Genomic DNA, 19413 nt, shown 5'->3' on the forward strand with positions numbered 1-19413 from the left:
GTGTGTCTGTGTCTGTGTGTGTGTGTGTGTGTGTGTGTCTGTCTGTCTGTGTGTGTGTGTATGTGTGTGTGTGTGTGTGTATGTGTGTGTGTGTCTCTGTGTGTGTGTGTGTGTGTGTGTGTGTGTGTGTGTGTGTGTGTGTGTGTGTGTGTGTGTGTGTGTGTGTATGTGTTTGTGTGTGCAGTCCTCAGCCTTTTTAGACGAAGTACCTCACGTGATCACAGTACCTCACATGATCACAGGACCTCACGTGACAACCTGACTGACGGACAGGTAAATTAAATTTATGACACTACTCCAACAGTGTATTGGCTCACGTAAGTGTAGCCTATGCGATCGTAACTTTATCTGTCTGTGCGTGCGTATGTGCGTGCGTGCGTGTGTATGTCTGTGGTAGAAACTCTAACATTTCGTCATTTGAAGACGTCACACTCACGTATGTGCCTGCGTGTGTATGTCTGTGGTAGTAACTTTAACATTTCGTCATTTAAAGACGTCACATTATGGCGTAAGAGGGTTAGACGTCACGCGAAGGAATTACTGAAAGTCTCGGTCATTGTTACTTTGAGCTGGCCGAGACTAGTTGGCAGTCGTGTCGCAGGTATTGTTGACTCTCTCTCTCTCTCTCTCTCTCTCTCTCTCTCTCTCTCTCTCTCTCTCTCTCTCTCTCTCTCTCTCTCTCTCTCTCTCTCTCTCTCTCTCTCTCTCTCTCTCTCTCTCTCTCTCTCTCTCTCTCTCTCTCTCTCTCTCTCTCTCTCTCTCTCTCTCTCTCTCTCTCTCTCTCTCTCTCTCTCTCTCTCTCTCTCTCTCTCTCTCAAACTTTAAAGTGAAACCAAACCGAAAGTTTAACGTCCCAATTCCAAGGATAGATCTCTTCAAATCAAGCTTAGCCTATTCTGGTAGCGTCCTGTGGAATTCTCTCCCGGAATTTGTGAGAGTCCCAATGAGTCTCAATACTTTCAAAAAACACCTTTCACTGTATTTAATGTTAAATTACGAAAAATCACAGTGATGGAAGACTTCGTTTGGTTATATTTTCATTTGTCCAAAGCATCAGTGTTCATTATATCCACACAAAAACACTCAAATTAATAACACATTTACTCATGCATGTGTATTCAGCATTGTTTTCACTACGTTACATATACGACGCTTTATATTTGTGTATACTAATTAATAATATATGTAATGTGTAAATATGAATATGTTGTTGTTTTTCTCTACCTTTTTTTCTACGTTAATATCCGTGTAAATATGTGATTAGATTAGTCCCCTCTCTGGGCGAGGGCTGGTTGAAAAAAAGCTCGTTGTATTGCTTACGCCACAACCCTCGAAAAATAAAATTTCATTTGATTTGATTTGATTTGATCTCTCTCTTCCACACTCTCACTCTCTCTCTTCCACTCTCTCTCTTCCACTCTCTCTCTCTCTCTCTCTCTCTCTCTCTCTCTCTCTCTCTCTCTCTCTCTCTCTCTCTCTCTCTCTCTCTCTCTCTCTCTCTCTTTAAACTTCAGGCCCTTCAAGCGTTATCATTCTGATTTGTTTCGTTTTGGTTTTATTTTTCATTGCTCATTTTTCTTTTTGATTTATCTCCCTTCCCCCTTCTTTTGCGCTTGGAGGACATCATCTTCTCTGATAAGTCGTTTTGATATTTGTATTGTTGTTTTCATTTTTTTTTTAACCTGTTGAAGACCATTAGGTCGAAACGTTGTTCATTGTCATGTGTTTGAATATTTCGTTGCGAGTCCAGAATATTAGGTATTACTCTTAGTCGTGTCCCTGTAAGTAGGCTACATGCAGACAGACATATCTAGATCTAGTGTCTCGCTTTCTTGCACAGTGTCACCAATGCTTACTGTGTGTGTGTGTGTGTGTGTGTGTGTGTGTGTGTGTGTATGTGTGTGTGTGCGTGTGTGTGTGTGTGTGTGTGTGTATGTGTGACGGAGTGATTGAGTTTGTGTTTGTCTATTTCTTACGTGAGCCTTGAAGGCTTCGCCTCTTGTTTTAAATAGGTGTAGTTACAGCGTGGGGTGTTTGTGTGCCTGCTTGTTAGACCTAGATCAATACTGCTTTGACTTATACACAATGGTGGCGGCTTATCACATGTCAAGTATAATGTATATGTCCAAGTAAACATAAATCCTCCTTTACCAATGAATAGGCATACATGTACTCATGACATGCGATCTGAAAGGTAAAGGTGTGTATGATGACACTAAGAACGATCTTCTGTAAAATGTAAAGGTGTGTGTGATGACACTAAGAACGATCTTCTGTAAAATGTAAAGGTGTGTGTAATGACACTAAGAACGATCCTCTGTGAAAGGTAAAGGTGTGTGTGATGACACTAAGAACGATCCTCTGTGAAAGGTAGAGGTGTGTGTGTGATGACACTAAGAATGATCCTCTGTGAAAGGTAAAGGTGTTGTGTGTGATGACATTAAGAACTATCCTCTGTGAAAGGTAAAGGTGTGTGTGGTGACATTAAGAACTATCCTCTGTGAAAGGTAAAGGTGTGTGTGGTGACATTAAGAACTATCCTCTGTAAAAGGTAAAGGTGTGTGTGTGATGACACTAAGAACGATCCTCTGTGAAAGGTAAAGGTGTGTGTGGTGTGATAACACTAAGAACGATCCTCTGTAAAAGGTAAATGTGTGTGAGGGATGAAACTAAGAACGATCCTCTGTGAAAGGTAAAGGTGTGTGTGATGACGCTAAAAACGATCCTCTGTATAAGGTAAATGTGTGTGTGATGACACTAAGAACGATTCTCTGTAAAAGGTAAAGGTGTGTGTGATGACACTAAGAACGATCCTTTGTAAAAGGTAAAGGTGTGTGTGTGATGACACTAAGAACGATCCTCTGTAAAAGGTAAAGGTGTGTGTACTGACACTAAGAACGATCCTCTGTGACAGGTAAAGGTGTATGTGTGTGTGTGTGATGACACTAAGAACGATTTTCTGTGAAAGGTAAAGGTGTGTGTGATGACACTAAGAACGATCCTCTGTGAAAGGTAAAGGTGTGTGTGTGTGTGATGACACTAAGAACGATCCTCTGTAAAAGTTAAAATTGTGTGTGATGACACTAAGAACGATTCTCTGTGAAAGGTAAAGGTGTGTGTGTGTGATGACACTAAGAACGATTCTCTGTGAAAGGTAAAGGTGTGTGTGATGACACTAAGAACGATCCTCTGTGAAAGGTAAAGGTGTGTGTGTGTGTGTGTGATGACACTAAGAACGATCCTCTGTGAAAGGTAAAGGTGTGTGTGATGACACTAAGAACGATCCTCTGTAAAAGGTAAATGTGTGTGTGATGACACTAAAAACGATCCTCTGTAAAGGGTAAAGATGTGTGTGTGTGTGTGTGTGTGTGTGTGATGACACTAAGAACGATTCTCTGTAAAAGGTAAAGGTGTGTGTGTGTGTGTGATGACACTAAGAACGAACCTCTGTGACAGGTAAAGGTGTGTGTGTGTGTGTGTGTGTGTGTGTGTGTGTGTGTGTGTGTGTGTGTGTGTGTGATGACACTAAGAACGATCCTCTGTAAAAGGTAAAGGTGTGTGTGTGATGACACTAAGAACGATCCTCTGTAAAAGGTAAAGGTGTGTGACACTAAAAACGATCCTTTGTAAAGGGTAAAGATGTGGGTGTGTGTGTGTGTGTGTGTGTGTGTGTGTGTGTGTGTGTGTGTGTGTGTGTGTGTGTGTGTGTGTGTGTGTGTGTGTGTGTGTGTGATGACACTAAGATCGATCATCTGTGAAAGGAAAAGGTGTGTGTGTGTGCGACGACACTAAGAACGATCCTCTGTGAAAGGTAAAGGTGTGTGTGATGACACTAAAACGATCCTCTGTAAAGGGTAAAGATGTGTGTGTGTGTGTGTGTGTGTGTGTGTGTGTGTGTGTGTGTGTGTGTGTGTGTGTGTGTGTGTGTGTGTGTGTGTGATGACACTAAGAACGATCCTCTGTGAAAGGTAAAGGTGTGTGTGTGTGATGACACTAAGAACGATTCTCTGTGTACTCATGGCATACTGTTGAGCGAGATTGTGTTTGTTCTTTTTCATGGGAGCTAACTTTACTCAATTCAGAGCACATGTACCATTTCATTCATAAAAACACTATGTAGGAGTAGCGACTGTATGAACGGACAAGAGGTTACAAGTCCTGGCTTAGCTTATGTATGTTCGTCTTCTGAATAACTCATGCATGTTCAAAACAGTAGCAGCGCTGGTGAGATGGTAAATCATGACATCGGGTCTTTGATTCCAGAGGGAGTTTCTCAACGCCTGGTTCCCTAACCTGCACAGGGACGTCTATATGATCCCCCCGCACCATGTAGACACGGTGCACGTCACAAAAAGATACACCCAAGGAGGTGACATGATCGATGTGCTGAAAACTCAACAACAAATCGACAGTGATAGCGCCAAGCGTACAGAGGTCAGTGACGTCGTACACATAGACAGAGCGCTGAAGAAAGTCCACTGCTGCATGGATAAGATCAAGGACAAAGCGGCCAGGCAGAAAGAAGTTTTAATAATAATGACTCAAGCAAAATGTGGTCTATACGGCGCTGGTTCCCGAAGCCTCTACACTGGGGCAGCCGCCAGGAGCATGAACAGCGACGAGACAGAACCTTCAGTTCTGCAAGAGGATTTAGTTCTGGAGGAAAACTTTGTTGATCTGCTGGTCATTGATCGTAACCGGGGAGTAATGATGGGGGCAATCATACCTCAGACAGAAGAGGCCCCTCATGCAGTTCAAGAAGAATTGCGGAAGGCAGCTGATTACCTGCAGCGAGCTGGAGACATTGTGAGGCGTTGTGTTCTGGGTGACTTGGACCTACCCCAGCCTGCCGTCCACCAGGCCATTCTCCTGCCAAACACGACCAGACGCTGTCTGCAGGAGGCGCTGCAAAGCATGGACGACGTAAGTATGCATTTCACACACACAGACACCCACACACACACACAGACACACAGACACACATACACACACACACACAGACACACACACACAGACACACACACACACACACACACACGCACACACACACAGACACACACACACACCTAAAGTGTGGATGGTTACCTAAGAGGCGGCACTGGGTGTAGTGCCTTTCTAGTGCACTTGCACTACAACAGCACTGGGTGCAGTACTCGCTCCGGCATCGAAGAATTTTGCACTAAAAAATGCACAAAATTTGACCTATTTCGTCGCCTATAGAGGACGGAAAGAATGTCATTTTGAACATTGTTATGACATTCTTTCCGTCAAAAAAGTCAATTTAACGGTGTTAAATGAAGCGACCATCCACACAATTAGGTTGCCATCCAGAGTTTAGGTTGCCATCCACGTGTGGATGGTTGCCTTATGGTGATTTAGGCAACCAAACCTGTGGAAACATGGGTACACACACACACACACACACACACACACACACACACACACACACACACACACACACACACACACACACACACACACACACACACACACACGGGTAGTTCTCAGGAAAAGGTAGCCATATGCGTGACAGCCATCAACATTCTATAGAAGGTCAAAGAACAGCAACTTCGGGATGTGTATCCGTACAATATAAGATAATACAAGATCAACTTCGGGATGTGTATCCGTACAATATAAGATAATACAAGATCAACTTCGGGATGTGTATCCGTACAATATAAGATCATACAAGATCAACTGTGGAACCCGTCCAATGTGTTATGACGTCACTTGGAATTGACGCGTTGTTGCATGAATCACCGAATGACCAACACAGTAAACTACCTTGTATACGCCCAGTATCGAGTAAACGCCCACCCCCTAAGTCTGTGCAAAGGGCATATTACCTCGTAAACGCCCACTCCCCACTTCTGGACTAACACGAAGTCACGAAAAAAATTTTTGGAAAATTTGTGTTTATAATAACATTGCGTTATAAAGGCTTATTGTTGATTAATACTCTCACCGCAGTGTTGCTGAGTAATAAAAAAAGAATTGCGATTGTCAAAGCTCTTCCGAAGCTGAAATTAATGTGATGGCTGGCTGTAGGATACTTCTGCGACTACGTTGGGGGTAGCCTCCCTTATCGGATATAGAGACCGGCACGGTTGGCCTAGTGGTAAGGCGTCCGCCCCGTGATCGGGAGGTCGTGGGTTCGAACCCCGGCCGGGTCATACCTAAGACTTTAAAATTGGCAATCTAGTGGCTGCTCCGCCTGGCGTCTGGAATTATGGGGTTAGTGCTAGGACTGGTTGGTCCGGTGTCAGAATAATGTGACTGGGTGAGACATGAAGCCTGTGCTGCGACTTCTGTCTTGTGTGTGGCGCACGTTATATGTCAAAGCAGCACCGCCCTAATATGGCCCTTCGTGGTCGGCTGGGCGTTAAGCTAACAAACTGTGGCAGATTTGATTAAAACCGGGGGCTGCCAGGGGATTGTGCAGGATGTTTCTTATTTACTCGTGATGTTGTTTGACCTCGCGTTGTGTTTTGTTTTGAGTGTAAGAATATTTCCCGTTTCCCTCTCTTATCCCCGATGCAGTAGACTCTAGTTTTCAGCTATCATACGGCCAACGGCCTCTCTCTTGCAACGAATGTAGCCCACACCGTGGTTGTGTACAGTTTAAAACATCTTTTTTATTCTACAAGTGCATGGAATCAAAACATCGTCACTTTCACGCAGACTCGTTTCCTTTCTTCCCTCGTCACTTCATAACTATCTCTGTCGTGTCTCAGTACTGTCGCTGACTGTCGTTTAAACAAGGGGGGTGATTATCAGGTTCCCGATTGACAAGGAACTTATTCAGACTTAAAGTCTTTATAACAGAACTCCCGATTGACAAGGAGCTATTTAGTGCATGATATACTATCACTATCAGATTCCCGATTGGCAAGGAATTTATACAAACGTTATAACAAAACTCCCGATTGACAAGGAGCTATTTAGTGCATGAGATACTATCAGATTCCCGATTGGCAAGGAATTTATACAAACGTTATAACAGAACTCCCGATTGACAAGGAGCCACTTAGTGTATACTGCAAGGTTCCTAGTTCACAAAGAATGATTAACAACAGATCTAAGCAATAAATCCTTACGGTTAGAAATGAAGGCCGGCTTCCGATTAACGAAGAAGTCGGCTAAGGTTTACTTTTCCCGGTTAACAAGGAATTTAGTTAAAGTTAAATGACTCCCGATTAACAAAGAGTTTAGCTAAAATTAATGACTCCCGATTAGCAAAGAGTTTAGCTAAAATTACTGACTCCCGATTAGCAAAGAGTTTGAAGTTAAGATTAGGTGACTCCCGATTAACAAAGAGTGCCGCGCACTTGAAATCCAAAACATTATATAGACCTCAAATCTTTGGACTATTTCGCATAATCATGCGCTACAGTGAACTCTGACCCTGAATCACTAACTTCCGGCAAATAATCCGGTTCTTCTTCAATTTATACTACTCTATTTTCCGCTAACCGTCGTTAAACAACCATGTCCGTAAGCGACTATTATCCTAAAGAAACTTATCATTTTATCAAACAACTCCCGCACATCGATACTAACAGATTAGCAGCTGGTCGTCTGCAACAAAGTCACGTCTGCTTGAAGCGTCAGTGCTAAGCTGTTCTAAAAGCTAGCATCGTGCGTCGTAAATTACGTCACATAAAAGATGGCGTCAAGTGCATGCGTACCAATGAAGTCACTCAAACACGCGCACGCACACTGAACATTATTACGTGGGCTGCAAGGCTATTCCCTCACAATCCCCACCACTCAAATTCAATGTCATTTTGTTAACAACAATTAATTGAATAAAATTGCAAGAGATCATCTCGAATACATACTAAATATTTATTACTAGTGCCCTCGAAATGTCCTCGGGCAAACTTATCATTATCCTTGCGACAATTATTGTCTCTTTGGTTAACCACAAGCTATCTAACCTGGCCAGCGCTAAAGCTAAATGCGTTATTGTCCGTGCTGGCCGGTTAAGAGTATCGAAACTCGTAAATGTTATAACTTCTCAGTTCGCCGAATGCATGGCGACGTCGACGACCCACAGAAGGTCAGAGGTGTGTGACGACGGCGGCATTGATGACCCACAGAAGGTTAGAGGTGAGTGATGATGGCGGCATTGCTGACCCACAGAAGGTTAGAGGTGAGTGATGGTGGCAGCATTGCTGACCCACAGAAGGTTAGAGGTGAGTGATGGTGGCAGCTTTGATGACCCACAGAAGGTTAGAGGTGAGTGATGATGGCAGCATTGATGACCCACAGAAGGTTAGAGGTGAGTGATGATGGCGTCGTTGCTGACCCACAGAAGGTTAGAGGTGAGTGATGGTGGCAGCATTGCTGACCCACAGAAGGTTAGAGGTGAGTGATGATGGCTGCATTGCTGACCCACAGAAGGTTACGGACTTGCTGTGACACCGGTTTTGCAGGGGAGGGTGTCGCATTACCCATCCACCGGGAGCCAATGACGTTATGCGACTAATGTTCTTTGTAGTTAGACAGCGGGGTGGTTAGCAGGCATCTTCTTCTTCTTTCAACCAGTTGGCAGGGTATCAGGTTAGCGGGTTAGCAGGTTATTATGAAATCCACCCCCTTGCCCCTTAATCCCTAGGCCTTCTCTACTCCTCTGTACTGTTTAAGGTCATCCTTATGCACCCACACAGAGGGACACCCCTCTTTATATCGCAATAGCACGGAACTGTAACCCTTCACTGCCATAACCTGGTAGGGACCCGTCCACCCGGTGCCTAACTTCTGATTGGCCTTGGGGGGGTACTACCTCCACACCAGGGACCCTACATCGTAATTTCTTCTTTTACAGTTCCTATCATAGGACTTTTTCTGCCTACTGGCGCTACTCTTCACGTTCTCTCGAACGAACTCAAAAGCCCGCTCCAACCCTTCCCGTAACCACTCCACATATTGGCTAGGGCAATCCCTCTTCGTTTCCCCCGGGGCCGGACCCACGACCATCCCGATAGGAAGAGTGACCTCACGCCCAAACATTAGCAGGTTAGGGGAACACTTAGTGGACTGCTGCTGGGAAGCCCTATAGGCCATAAGGACGAAAGGTATGTGATCGTCCCAGTCACTCCGTTGCTCATTAACCAAAATGGCTAACAGCTGCTGTAACGTCTGGTTAAACCTTTCTACGAGTCCGTCGCTTTGCGGTCGGTAAGGCGTAGTCCTTGTCTTGTCAATGTCCAGTAAGTCACACATGCATCCAAACAGCACACTCTCAAATTCCCTCCCTTGGTCTGTATGGATGGAATTAGGAATGCCAAACCGGCTTATGAACTCTGTGACCAGCTTATCGGCCACTGTCTGGGCCGTATGATTCTCTAGGGGGTAGGCCTCCACCCACTTAGTAAAGTAGTCTGTCACTACCATGATATACTCGTTACCGTGATTGCTCATCGGCAAAGGGCCTGTATACAATATCAATGGCTATTTTGTCCATAGGGGATCCCACGTTTACAGGTTGTAATGGTTCTTTCCCCCTCCCAGGACCAGGTTTCTTTCTCGCGCAAGGGATGTATTCCGCACACCATCTCGCCACGTCACCATTCATACCTGGCCAATAGGCCACTTGTTTGACTCTAGACAACGTTTTGTCACGTCCAAAATGACTAGACGATCTAACGTCATGTGTCATTTTCATAATGCGGTAACGCACTGCTGAAGGTGCTACTAACACCGTGCGAGGTTCACCAGTACCCACGGCCGCAATCCGTCGGTAAAGTATTCCCTCTATCACCCTCAAGTTATCCCACAAGTTCAACAACGACTTGACCGCCTGACTATACTGAGATGCTTCGTTCCCGCGTGGCCTTTCAACTCCGCTATTGATCAACTCGATGACCACCCGCGTCACCGGGTCCTCTGTTTGCCACTGTCTTATCTCCTCCGTTGTCCAACTATCGGACCAATCGCTTCGTAGCCCCTCTAAACATTCCAAATGATCTGACTCACTTCTCTCGGCTGCCCCGTCCGCCGCAGCGGAGTAGGCGCCCTCCCCGGACTCAATCTCTCTCACGAGATCATGTGTGCCGGGTACCTCACTATGGGTTCGGGACCCCTCAGGCGACCCGATAGTACCCGTAGCTACCCCCGTTCCTGCTTCCCCTTCCGAGTGAACAGAAACGTCACCCTGCGGACACGAACCTTCTCCTAGACTCTTCTCTAGAGATTCCCTTGTGCCCACAAAGTACCCAGGTGGAAGGCAAAACTCGCTAGGTGCCAAAACAAACTCATCCTCGTCCCACGAAGCAGATTTACTCTGAGAGCTTCCCTGACCATCCCGCTTTTCCTTTCCTTCCCCTGTTTTATGTTGAGAGCGAGTAACCATTTGGTGTTTAACGGGAGGCGATTCCTCACGTCCTTTTTCTGCGACGAATACCCCAGTTACGTCCCTTGCTTCAAGCTGGGCAGATTTACTCTGAGTAACCTGATTTCCGTCTATGCCTGTTCTTTGAACAACCTCGGCGGGGGTTGCGGTGTTTGACCCGCCTTCTCCCTCTTTTGCATCTTTGTTCACTACGCGCACATGCGCGCTCTCGCCTACACACTCTGAACAGTTGTCTCTTTTGCATGCACGATAAGGCTTGCGTGACATTGCGTCTGAATTGCCGTGTAGCGTGCCTTTGCGATATTCCATGTCAAAATCATATGAGTCTAGCGTAGCTATCCATCTGGCGACCATACCCTCTGGGTTCTTAAAATTCCTAAGCCACCGTAATGAACTGTGGTCCGTTCGTACGAGGAATTTCCTCCCTGCTAAGTAATGGCGAAAGTGTTTCACGAACGTGACCACTGCGTATAGCTCGCGATACGTGACGCAGTACCTACGCCTACTGGGACATAGAGTGTTGCTAGCATAAGCAATCACCTTCTCTTCCCCATCCTGTACCTGGCTAAGCACTGCTCCCACTGACCATCCCGATGCGTCGGTGTCTAACACGAACGTTCCTTCTCTACGAGGATAAGCCAACACTGGGGCCATGATCAATGCTTCCTTAAGCTGCTCGAATGCCCTCTGGCAGTCGTCACCCCATATAAAGATAGCTCGCTTCTTGGTCAAACTCGTGAGAGGCACTGCCTTATCGGCAAAGTCTCTAATGAACTTCCTGTAATACGAGGCTAGCCCCAAGAAACTTCTAACCTCCGTCACCGTAGTGGGAGTAGGCCAATCTCTGACTGCCTCTATCTTTGCTTCGTCACACTTTATCCCTTCTTCAGAGATCACATGCCCGAGAAAGGACACTTCCTTTTGATACAACTGACATTTAGCAGCCTTCAACCTCAAGTTCGCCCCCTGGAACCTCTGAAATACCCTCCTCAGATTTTCTAGGTGGTCTTCCTCGCTCTTTCCCATAACCACTATGTCATCCACGTATACCAACACCCTGTCGAAACCCACTCCTTGGAGCGTCAACTCCATGAGTCTCTGAAAGGTCGAACAACTGTTGCACAAGCCAAAAGGCAACACCTTGAACTGGTAATGACCCACATGCGTACTGAAAGCTGTCTTTTCCTTGTCGCTATCCTTCATTTCAACTTGGAAATAGCCCTGTGCCATGTCTAAGGTAGAAAACCATTTGCTACCCGCCAAGAGATCGAGTGACTCGTCTATTCTAGGCAGAGGATAAGCGTCCTTCTTTGTCAACGCATTGAGCTTTCTGAAATCAACACAGAAACGTACGCTACCGTCTTTCTTCTTCACTAGAACCACGGGGGCAGCCCAAGGGCTTTCACTTGGCTCTATCACATCCGCTTCACACATTTTCCTCACCTCTTCCTCGATCACCTCTCTCTGCGCTATGGGGGGTCTACGAGGGGGGATTTTGACTGGTCTGTTTCCTTCCACATTGATTTCGTGCTTGGTCCTTCCGGACCGTCCTAACTGCCCTGTGGTCTCGTAAAAGACTTCTCGAAACTCACTCACTAAACCCAGTAACTTTTCTTTGGTTGGGGCGCTCACTCCCCCGTCTACCTTTCCCATCATGTCTGTCAATGGCGCTGATAGCCCCACACCATCTTTCTCTCCCCGACTATCGTGACTCTTTTTCTCAATTCTCCTGTTTTCCACCTGCTCTACTGCTTGAATAGAGGCTACCATCATTCCCCCTTCTAGATGCATCTCATGTTCAGAAAAGTTCGAAATCGGAACGTAAATTCCCTCGCTCCCGACAGATACCATCGCCCTAGGCACCTCCATACCCGGGTGCTTGTTAGCCTGACGTAGGGGTTCTATGAGTCCCTCCCGTTTTCCTGTCCAATCTCCCGTTACCATAGCCCTGACCAACCTTTCGCTATTGGGGGGTATGTTCACTGATTCTGTGACCTTAACCCTAGCGCACGTCTGACTCGCTTCACTGATCATCTGCACCGCCCGGCCGTGAATATGCAAGGTACCCTTACCAAAATCAAGAGAGGTAGCATTCTTTTTCAGAAAATCCATCCCCAGTATGCCCTGAGCACCTTTGATCTCTCCCACTATCATCTGGGTCCTGAACTTTTGCCCATCGATGCTCATAGAGAATCGGCCTTTTCCCTGAACTCCCAAAGGATCGCCGTTTGCCATGCTCAAACGATTGCTAACTGGGTTAAGCTTGGGTCTCCTATCTCCCATAGCTTCGAAAACTTCCGCCGAGAGAATAGTCATGCCTGCCCCTGTATCGACCAACATCTCTGTCTTTTGCATGCCTACTTCGACCGGTACTAGCCAACAGGCGCCTGCAGCTATGTTTACTCTCACGGGTGGTTGTTCCTCCCTATCTTGATTGGCCTTTGCATTTCCACAGTGGGCTGTGTTCTTGGCCTCGAACGCAACCCCATCTAGTTTAACTGTGCTGACTGAGCGTTCCCCCTTGGCTGTACCCATCCCCCTTGTCTTTCCTTCTTTCTAGGACACTGACGAGCGAAATGTTGGGGATCACCGCAAACAAAACAGCTACCCGCCTCGGGCTTCCGTGCCCTGCCTCTCGACAACTCCTCTATTTTCTTTTCTAACATGTCCACTTTTCTACTCATGTCCTCTTCGTTTGCGTTTTCCTCTTTCTTTCCATCCCCTCGTCCTACGTATCGGATCGCTGACCCAGCGTCCTCGGGCTTTTTCAACGTCTTTTCTGGAAACCCGTTATTCTTGAAAGCTACGTATTCCCCGGCTAGCGACACTGCTTCGTCTAGGGTACTGGGGTGTCCGAACTGCACCCTCTCTCTGAGAGCCTCTTCCGACAATCCACCAATAAACTGTTCTATCAGTATGAGCTCCCTTGCCCCAGTTTCCATGTCCCTGTAAGCCCTGGTAGCCAAGCGACAGAGTGCAAACCCATACTCCTCAACTGTTTCCTGCTTTCTACGTCTTCTGTTGCGAAATTCGCATCTGTACGACATCACTCTCTCTTTAGGACTGAACCTCTTTGCCAGCGCGCTGGTCAACGCAACGAAATCTCTCTTTTCTTCCTGTTGCAAATACCCCAACACCTGCTGAGCAGCCCCTCTAAGACTCAACGACAATTGAATCCCTTTTTCTTCTTCTGTCCACTCATTCCACGTCGACACCCCATCGAAATGCTCTAGGTAGTCATTCAAATCAATTGAGGTACCATCGTACTTATCGGCCTGAATCGATTTCCTGCTGGTATGTTGGTAGGGTTTTTCCCTCTCTATGAATAGACCTGGGCGACGTGTTCCCTCATCTACCCTATGATTGGCTGACCCTTGACCCCGATCTGCATGAGTGTGCACGTGACCGTTCTCGGCCTGTTCGCGTTCAACCTCGTACCCTGAGTCAAAAGACATGTGCGTTTCGCCTTTCTGTTCATTCTCTGGATATTGTGATGGATACCTATATCTTCGTGGTGTTTCTGACCACCTAGTCTGACCTCCCCGAAGGTAACTGTCTTCCATTTCTATTTCTCTTTCTTCTCTCCTTGCCATCGAACCCTTATTAGCCGTAAGAAAACTTGGTGAGAGAGCGCTCACGACTTGCCCTAGTCTTGACAAAATACCCATCTTTCTTTTGTTCAAAACAATTCAATCTTTGCGAAACCTTCGCCGAACTTCCACTAACATGAACTATATCAACTTCATAAATGGGAATGTAACAGAACTTATTTCATAATAAGCCAACACATTTCAAATCCTGTCTGAACCTACGTCATACAAAATAGCAACAATCCCGCTTCAAATCATCGTACACACGTATAGCAACAATGTAGCAAATACAATGAAAAAAATGTTTCTTTCTTACCTTGTTTTTCGACGTCCTTCGAAAACAAACACAGTTGGAGGCGTTTCCTCTCTTTTCTTTCTCTTTTTTTTTCACTTTTTTTTTTTTTTTCCAAACACGGTCTGGGCTATCTGGGCTACCGTTAAATTTACTTCGACTAGATCTACTAACTTTGTTAAAATCCTGGTGCACGGTCACCATTTAATGTGGCAGATTTGATTAAAACCGGGGGCTGCCAGGGGATTGTGCAGGATGTTTCTTATTTACTCGTGATGTTGTTTGACCTCGCGTTGTGTTTTGTTTTGAGTGTAAGAATATTTCCCGTTTCCCTCTCTTATCCCCGATGCAGTAGACTCTAGTTTTCAGCTATCATACGGCCAACGGCCTCTCTCTTGCAACGAATGTAGCCCACACCGTGGTTGTACAGTTTAAAACATCATTTTTTATTCTACAAGTGCATGAAATCAAAACATCGTCACTTTCACGCAGACTCGTTTCCTCTCTTCCCTTGTCACTTCATAACTATTTCTGTCGTGTCTCAGTACTGTCGCTGACTGTCGTTTAAACAAGGGGGGTGATTATCAGGTTCCCGATTGACAAGAAACTCATTCAGACTTAAAGTCTTCATAACAGAACTCCCGATTAACAAGGAGCTATTTAGTGCATGAGATACTATCACTATCAGATTCCCGATTGGCAAGGAATTTATACTCCCGCAGTGGGGCACTGCGGTTATGAAATTAAAGGCCCCTCCTGTTTTTGGAACCGCAGGAGCTTTCTAGTTTGCTGTTAGGTAGATTTTTGGTTCCTCTTTCCTGACATGCTCTCTTTTTCTTCATGAATTCTTTTCTTTTTTCTGCCTTCTTGCTCATTCACCTGTATTTTTTCCAAAAATCTCTTCTCTTGCCGCTTGTCTCGCGATTCATGTATAGTTTAATCTGTTAGTGTTCTGATGTAAGTCCAGCAGTAGATAGGTTAAGCCTATTTTAACATACTGGAAACTGGTAATCTTCCAGTAGGTATTAATTTAGTTTTACTAAAGCCTGCTGGGACACAAGTAATGGGTTAGTGCATTTGTAAACAGGAATCGCTTGACAAGTGGCCCCCTTCATCCCCCCCCCCCCCTTCCTCGTCCTGATATGGCTCTGCGTAGTCGGCTGGACGTTAAGCAACAAATAAACAAACAAACAAACAAAAGGAATTTATACAAACGTCATAACAAAACTCCCGATTGAAAAGGAGCTATTTAGTGCATGAGATACTATCAGATTCCCGATTGGCAAGGAATTTATACAAACGTTATAACAGAACTCCCGATTGACAAGGAGCCACTTAGTGTATACTGCAAGGTTCCTAGTTCACAAAGAATGATTAACAACAGATCTAAGCAATAAATCCTTACGGTTAGAAATGAAGGCCGGCTTCCGATTAACGAAGAAGTCGGCTAAGGTTTACTTTTCCCGGTTAACAAGGAATTTAGTTATAATTAAGACTCCCGATTAACAAAGAGTCTGGTTACAATTACTGACTCCCGATTAACAAAGAGTCTGGTTACAATTACTGACTCCCGATTAACAAAGAGTTTGAAGTTAAGATTAGGTGACTCCCGATTAACAAAGAGTGCCGCGCACTTGAAATCCAAAACATTATATAGACCTCAAATCTTTGGACTATTTCGCATAATCATGCGCTACAGTGAACTCTGACCCTGAATCACTAACTTCCGGCAAATAATCCGGTTCTTCTTCAATTTATACTACTCTATTTTCCGCTAACCGTCGTTAAACAACCATGTCCGTAAGCGACTATTATCCTAAAGAAACTTATCATTTTATCAAACAACTCCCGCACATCGATACTAACAGATTAGCAGCTGGTCGTCTGCAACAAAGTCACGTCTGCTTGAAGCGTCAGTGCTAAGCTGTTCTAAAAGCTAGCATCGTGCGTCGTAAATTACGTCACATAAAAGATGGCGTCAATTGCATGCGTACCAATGAAGTCACTCAAACACGCGCACGCATATTGAACATTATTACGTGGGCTGCAAGGCTATTCCCTCACACAAACAAACAAATATCGGATATAGAACGCCTTGTGTGTCGTAACAGGTAACCCACGCATGAGCCATATCCATATGCAAAATAACAAAATAAACATTCGGAAACGCCAGAAGATGTAAAATATCGACAATTTTAATCAGTCCAATTTAAAACAATAGCTAGAACCTGCATTTACGAGATAGAGTATACCACAAAATATACTTTCCTATTTTTCACACAACAGTCAGCTTGTCTTCTTAGCTCAGTTGTTAGTGAAGTGCGCTAGAGACCATGAGATCGCTGGTTCGAACCTTACCATGGTCGGTACATTTTTATTTTTTCTTCAAAAATGGGTTTATAGGTGTTAATTCTGAATTCACCATGAAAATCACTATGTTTTATGTTCTAGTTTGTTTCCTAATGCTCTTTTTCAGTTTCTAATCATCTCATTATCTTACTTTTCTAAGTGGAAGATGATATGCACTCTTTTCTAAACAATGGGTAGGGGGTGGGGGTAGTAAAAGCATCACAGTTCAAGATTTCGCGTGACAAGAGGTGTGTTTCTTTTAACTGTGATGAAGAGGGATAACTCAACTTGGGATCTAACACTTTTTCTGAACACTGTAACCACTTTAGCACTTTTAATTTATTGTTTTCTGTCTTCCAAGCTTTAAAGTCAGCTTATAATATGAATAAAAAAGTGGGTTTTTTCTGAATTCACCAGTTAAATCACTATGTTGGATGTTCAGTTTTGCTTCCCTATTTCTGTTCTTAAGTTTTGATCATCTGACTACCTTGATTTTCTATTTGGAAGCTAATAATTATGCACTCTTTTCTGAAAAATGGGTAGGGGTGGGGGTAGTAAAAGCATCACAGTTCAGGATTTTGCGCGACAAGAGGTGTTTCTTTTAACTGTGATGAAGAGGGATAACTCAACTTGGTATCTAACACTTTTTCTGAACACTGTAACCACTTTAGCACTTTTAATTTATTGTTTTCTGTCTTCCAAGCTTTAATTTCAGCTTATAATATAATATGAGTAAAAAAAGTGGTTTTTTTTCTGAATTCACCAGTTAAATCACTATGTTGGATGTTCAGTTTTGCTTCCCTATTTCTGTTCTTAAGTTTTGATCATCTGACTACCTTGATTTTCTATTTGGAAGCTAATAATTATGCACTCTTTTCTGAAAAATGGGTTGGGGGTGGGGGTAGTAAAAGCATCACAGTTCAAAATTTTGCGCGACAAGAGGTGTGTTTCTTTTAACTGTGATGAAGAGGGATAACTCAACTTGGTATCTAACACTTTTTCTAAACACTGTAACCACTTTAGTACTTTTAATTTATTTTTTTCTGTCTTCCAAGCTTTAAATTCAGCTTATAATAATATGAGTAAAAAAGTGTTTTTTTCTGAATTCACCAGTTAAATCACTATGTTGGATGTTCAGTTTTGCTTCCCTATATCTGTTTTTAAGTTTTGATCATCTGACTACCTTGCTTTTCTATTTGGAAGCTAATAATTATGCACTCTTTTATGAAAAATGAGTAGGGGGTGGGGGTAGTAAAAGTATCACAGTTCAAGATTTCGCGTGACAAGAGGTGTGTTTCTTTTAACTGTGATGAAGAGGGATAACTCAACTTGGGATCTAACACTTTTTCTGAACACTGTAACCACTTTAGCACTTTTAATTTTTTTTTCTCTGTCTTCCAAGCTTTAAATTCAGCTTATAATATGAGTAAGAAAGTGGGTTTTTTCTGAATTCACCAGTTAAATCACTATGTTGGATGTTCAGTTTTGCTTCCCTATTTCTGTTCTTAAGTTTTGATCATCTGACTACCTTGATTTTCTATTTGGAAGCTAATAATTATGCACTCTTTTCTGAAAAATGAGTAGGGGGTGGGGGTAGTAAAAGCATCACAGTTCAACATTTTGCGCGACAAGAGGTGTATTTCTTTTGAAAGTGGTGAAGAGGGATTACTCAACTTGTTATCTAACACTATTTCTGAACACTGTAACCACTTTAACACTTTTAATTTATGTTTGACTGTGTTCCATGCTTCAAATTGGGCTTCAAAAATGGATACATAAGGTGTTTTTTTTCCAAATTCACCAGTAAAATCACTATGTTTGATGTTCTATTTTGCTTCCCTATTTCTCTTCTTCAGTTTGTGATCATCCGATTGTTATTTTGTTTACATATTCACAATAAAATATCACAATTTCTTCAGTAGGGTTTGCGTGAAAAAATCTGATGCCTATGCTCAAACTTCAGTCATTATCTCAAACAAATTTCCCACGAGCACTATTCATTTTGTTTTTTCCTGATAAATCAAACATTGAACTAACAGAAAAAGTAACTTTTAAAACTCCCTAACCACTTTGAAATTTGGCCTCAGGTGTATACTCCAGCCTTAAATCAGTGCAAATGAACTGGCTGCCGTGTGTGCTTGCTTTTGGTGTTTATTTGGTGTTGAGTAAGGCAGGTTCTACGAGGCAGAACTTTAGTTGGTTTTTTTCAGTTTTCACTTGAGTTATGTCACAGCATTTGTTTTAGATTTCTTTCATGATTTGCTTTTAGGTTTTGTTCTTTTTTTTGTTCTTTTTTTTTTTTTTTGCTTAACGCCCAGCCGACCACGAAGGGCCATATCAGGGCGGAGATTTCGTTCTGTCGAGGCACTTGCATACACATACACTCGTGTTTCTCAAACTAAAAGAGACATAGACCGCGGATATGTTTCTACAGAAACAAGTCCCATTACCAATTGTATACCAAGCAGTCAAACATTCAGATTTCTAACGAGAAACTGATCATGCACAGGGTGCAGTACCTACTTTCAACTTTTGGCAAAAAAAATGGTGCATAGAGGGGGTGGGCGTATACAAGGTAGTTTACGGTATTCCTACACTATAAAACACCAGATCAATCACAATACTTACTCCACCAACTACTTTTCAGTTGCCAAACATTACCTTCTAAATGTAACTAGGTTCGAGGAACGATTTGGCAATAAAATCGATAGCTGATCAACCATTTGTGACCAGGTTCCAAAAAGATGGAAACTTTAATCGATGATAATTTGTTGTTTGTTGCCTAAATGTACACACACACACACACACACACACACACACAC

General features: G+C 43.8%; 1 protein-coding gene across 2 annotated transcripts in view; it reads left to right on the forward strand.

Annotated features, from left to right (window-relative positions):
• Window positions 1-19413, forward strand: part of LOC138950330 (uncharacterized) — a 49958-nt gene that overhangs the window by 9181 nt on the left and 21364 nt on the right. Inside the window, exons 4-5 of one of the 2 annotated variants that reach the window (XM_070322079.1) lie at window positions 185-273; window positions 4264-4923. In XM_070322079.1, the coding sequence (XP_070178180.1) occupies window positions 185-273; window positions 4264-4923 (749 nt within the window). The remainder of the gene's footprint in view (window positions 1-184; window positions 274-4263; window positions 4924-19413) is intronic. The other variant, XM_070322080.1, reaches the window with a different exon arrangement.

This window comes from Littorina saxatilis, linkage group LG16, assembly GCF_037325665.1.
Source record: "Littorina saxatilis isolate snail1 linkage group LG16, US_GU_Lsax_2.0, whole genome shotgun sequence".
Taxonomy (NCBI): domain Eukaryota; kingdom Metazoa; phylum Mollusca; class Gastropoda; order Littorinimorpha; family Littorinidae; genus Littorina; species Littorina saxatilis.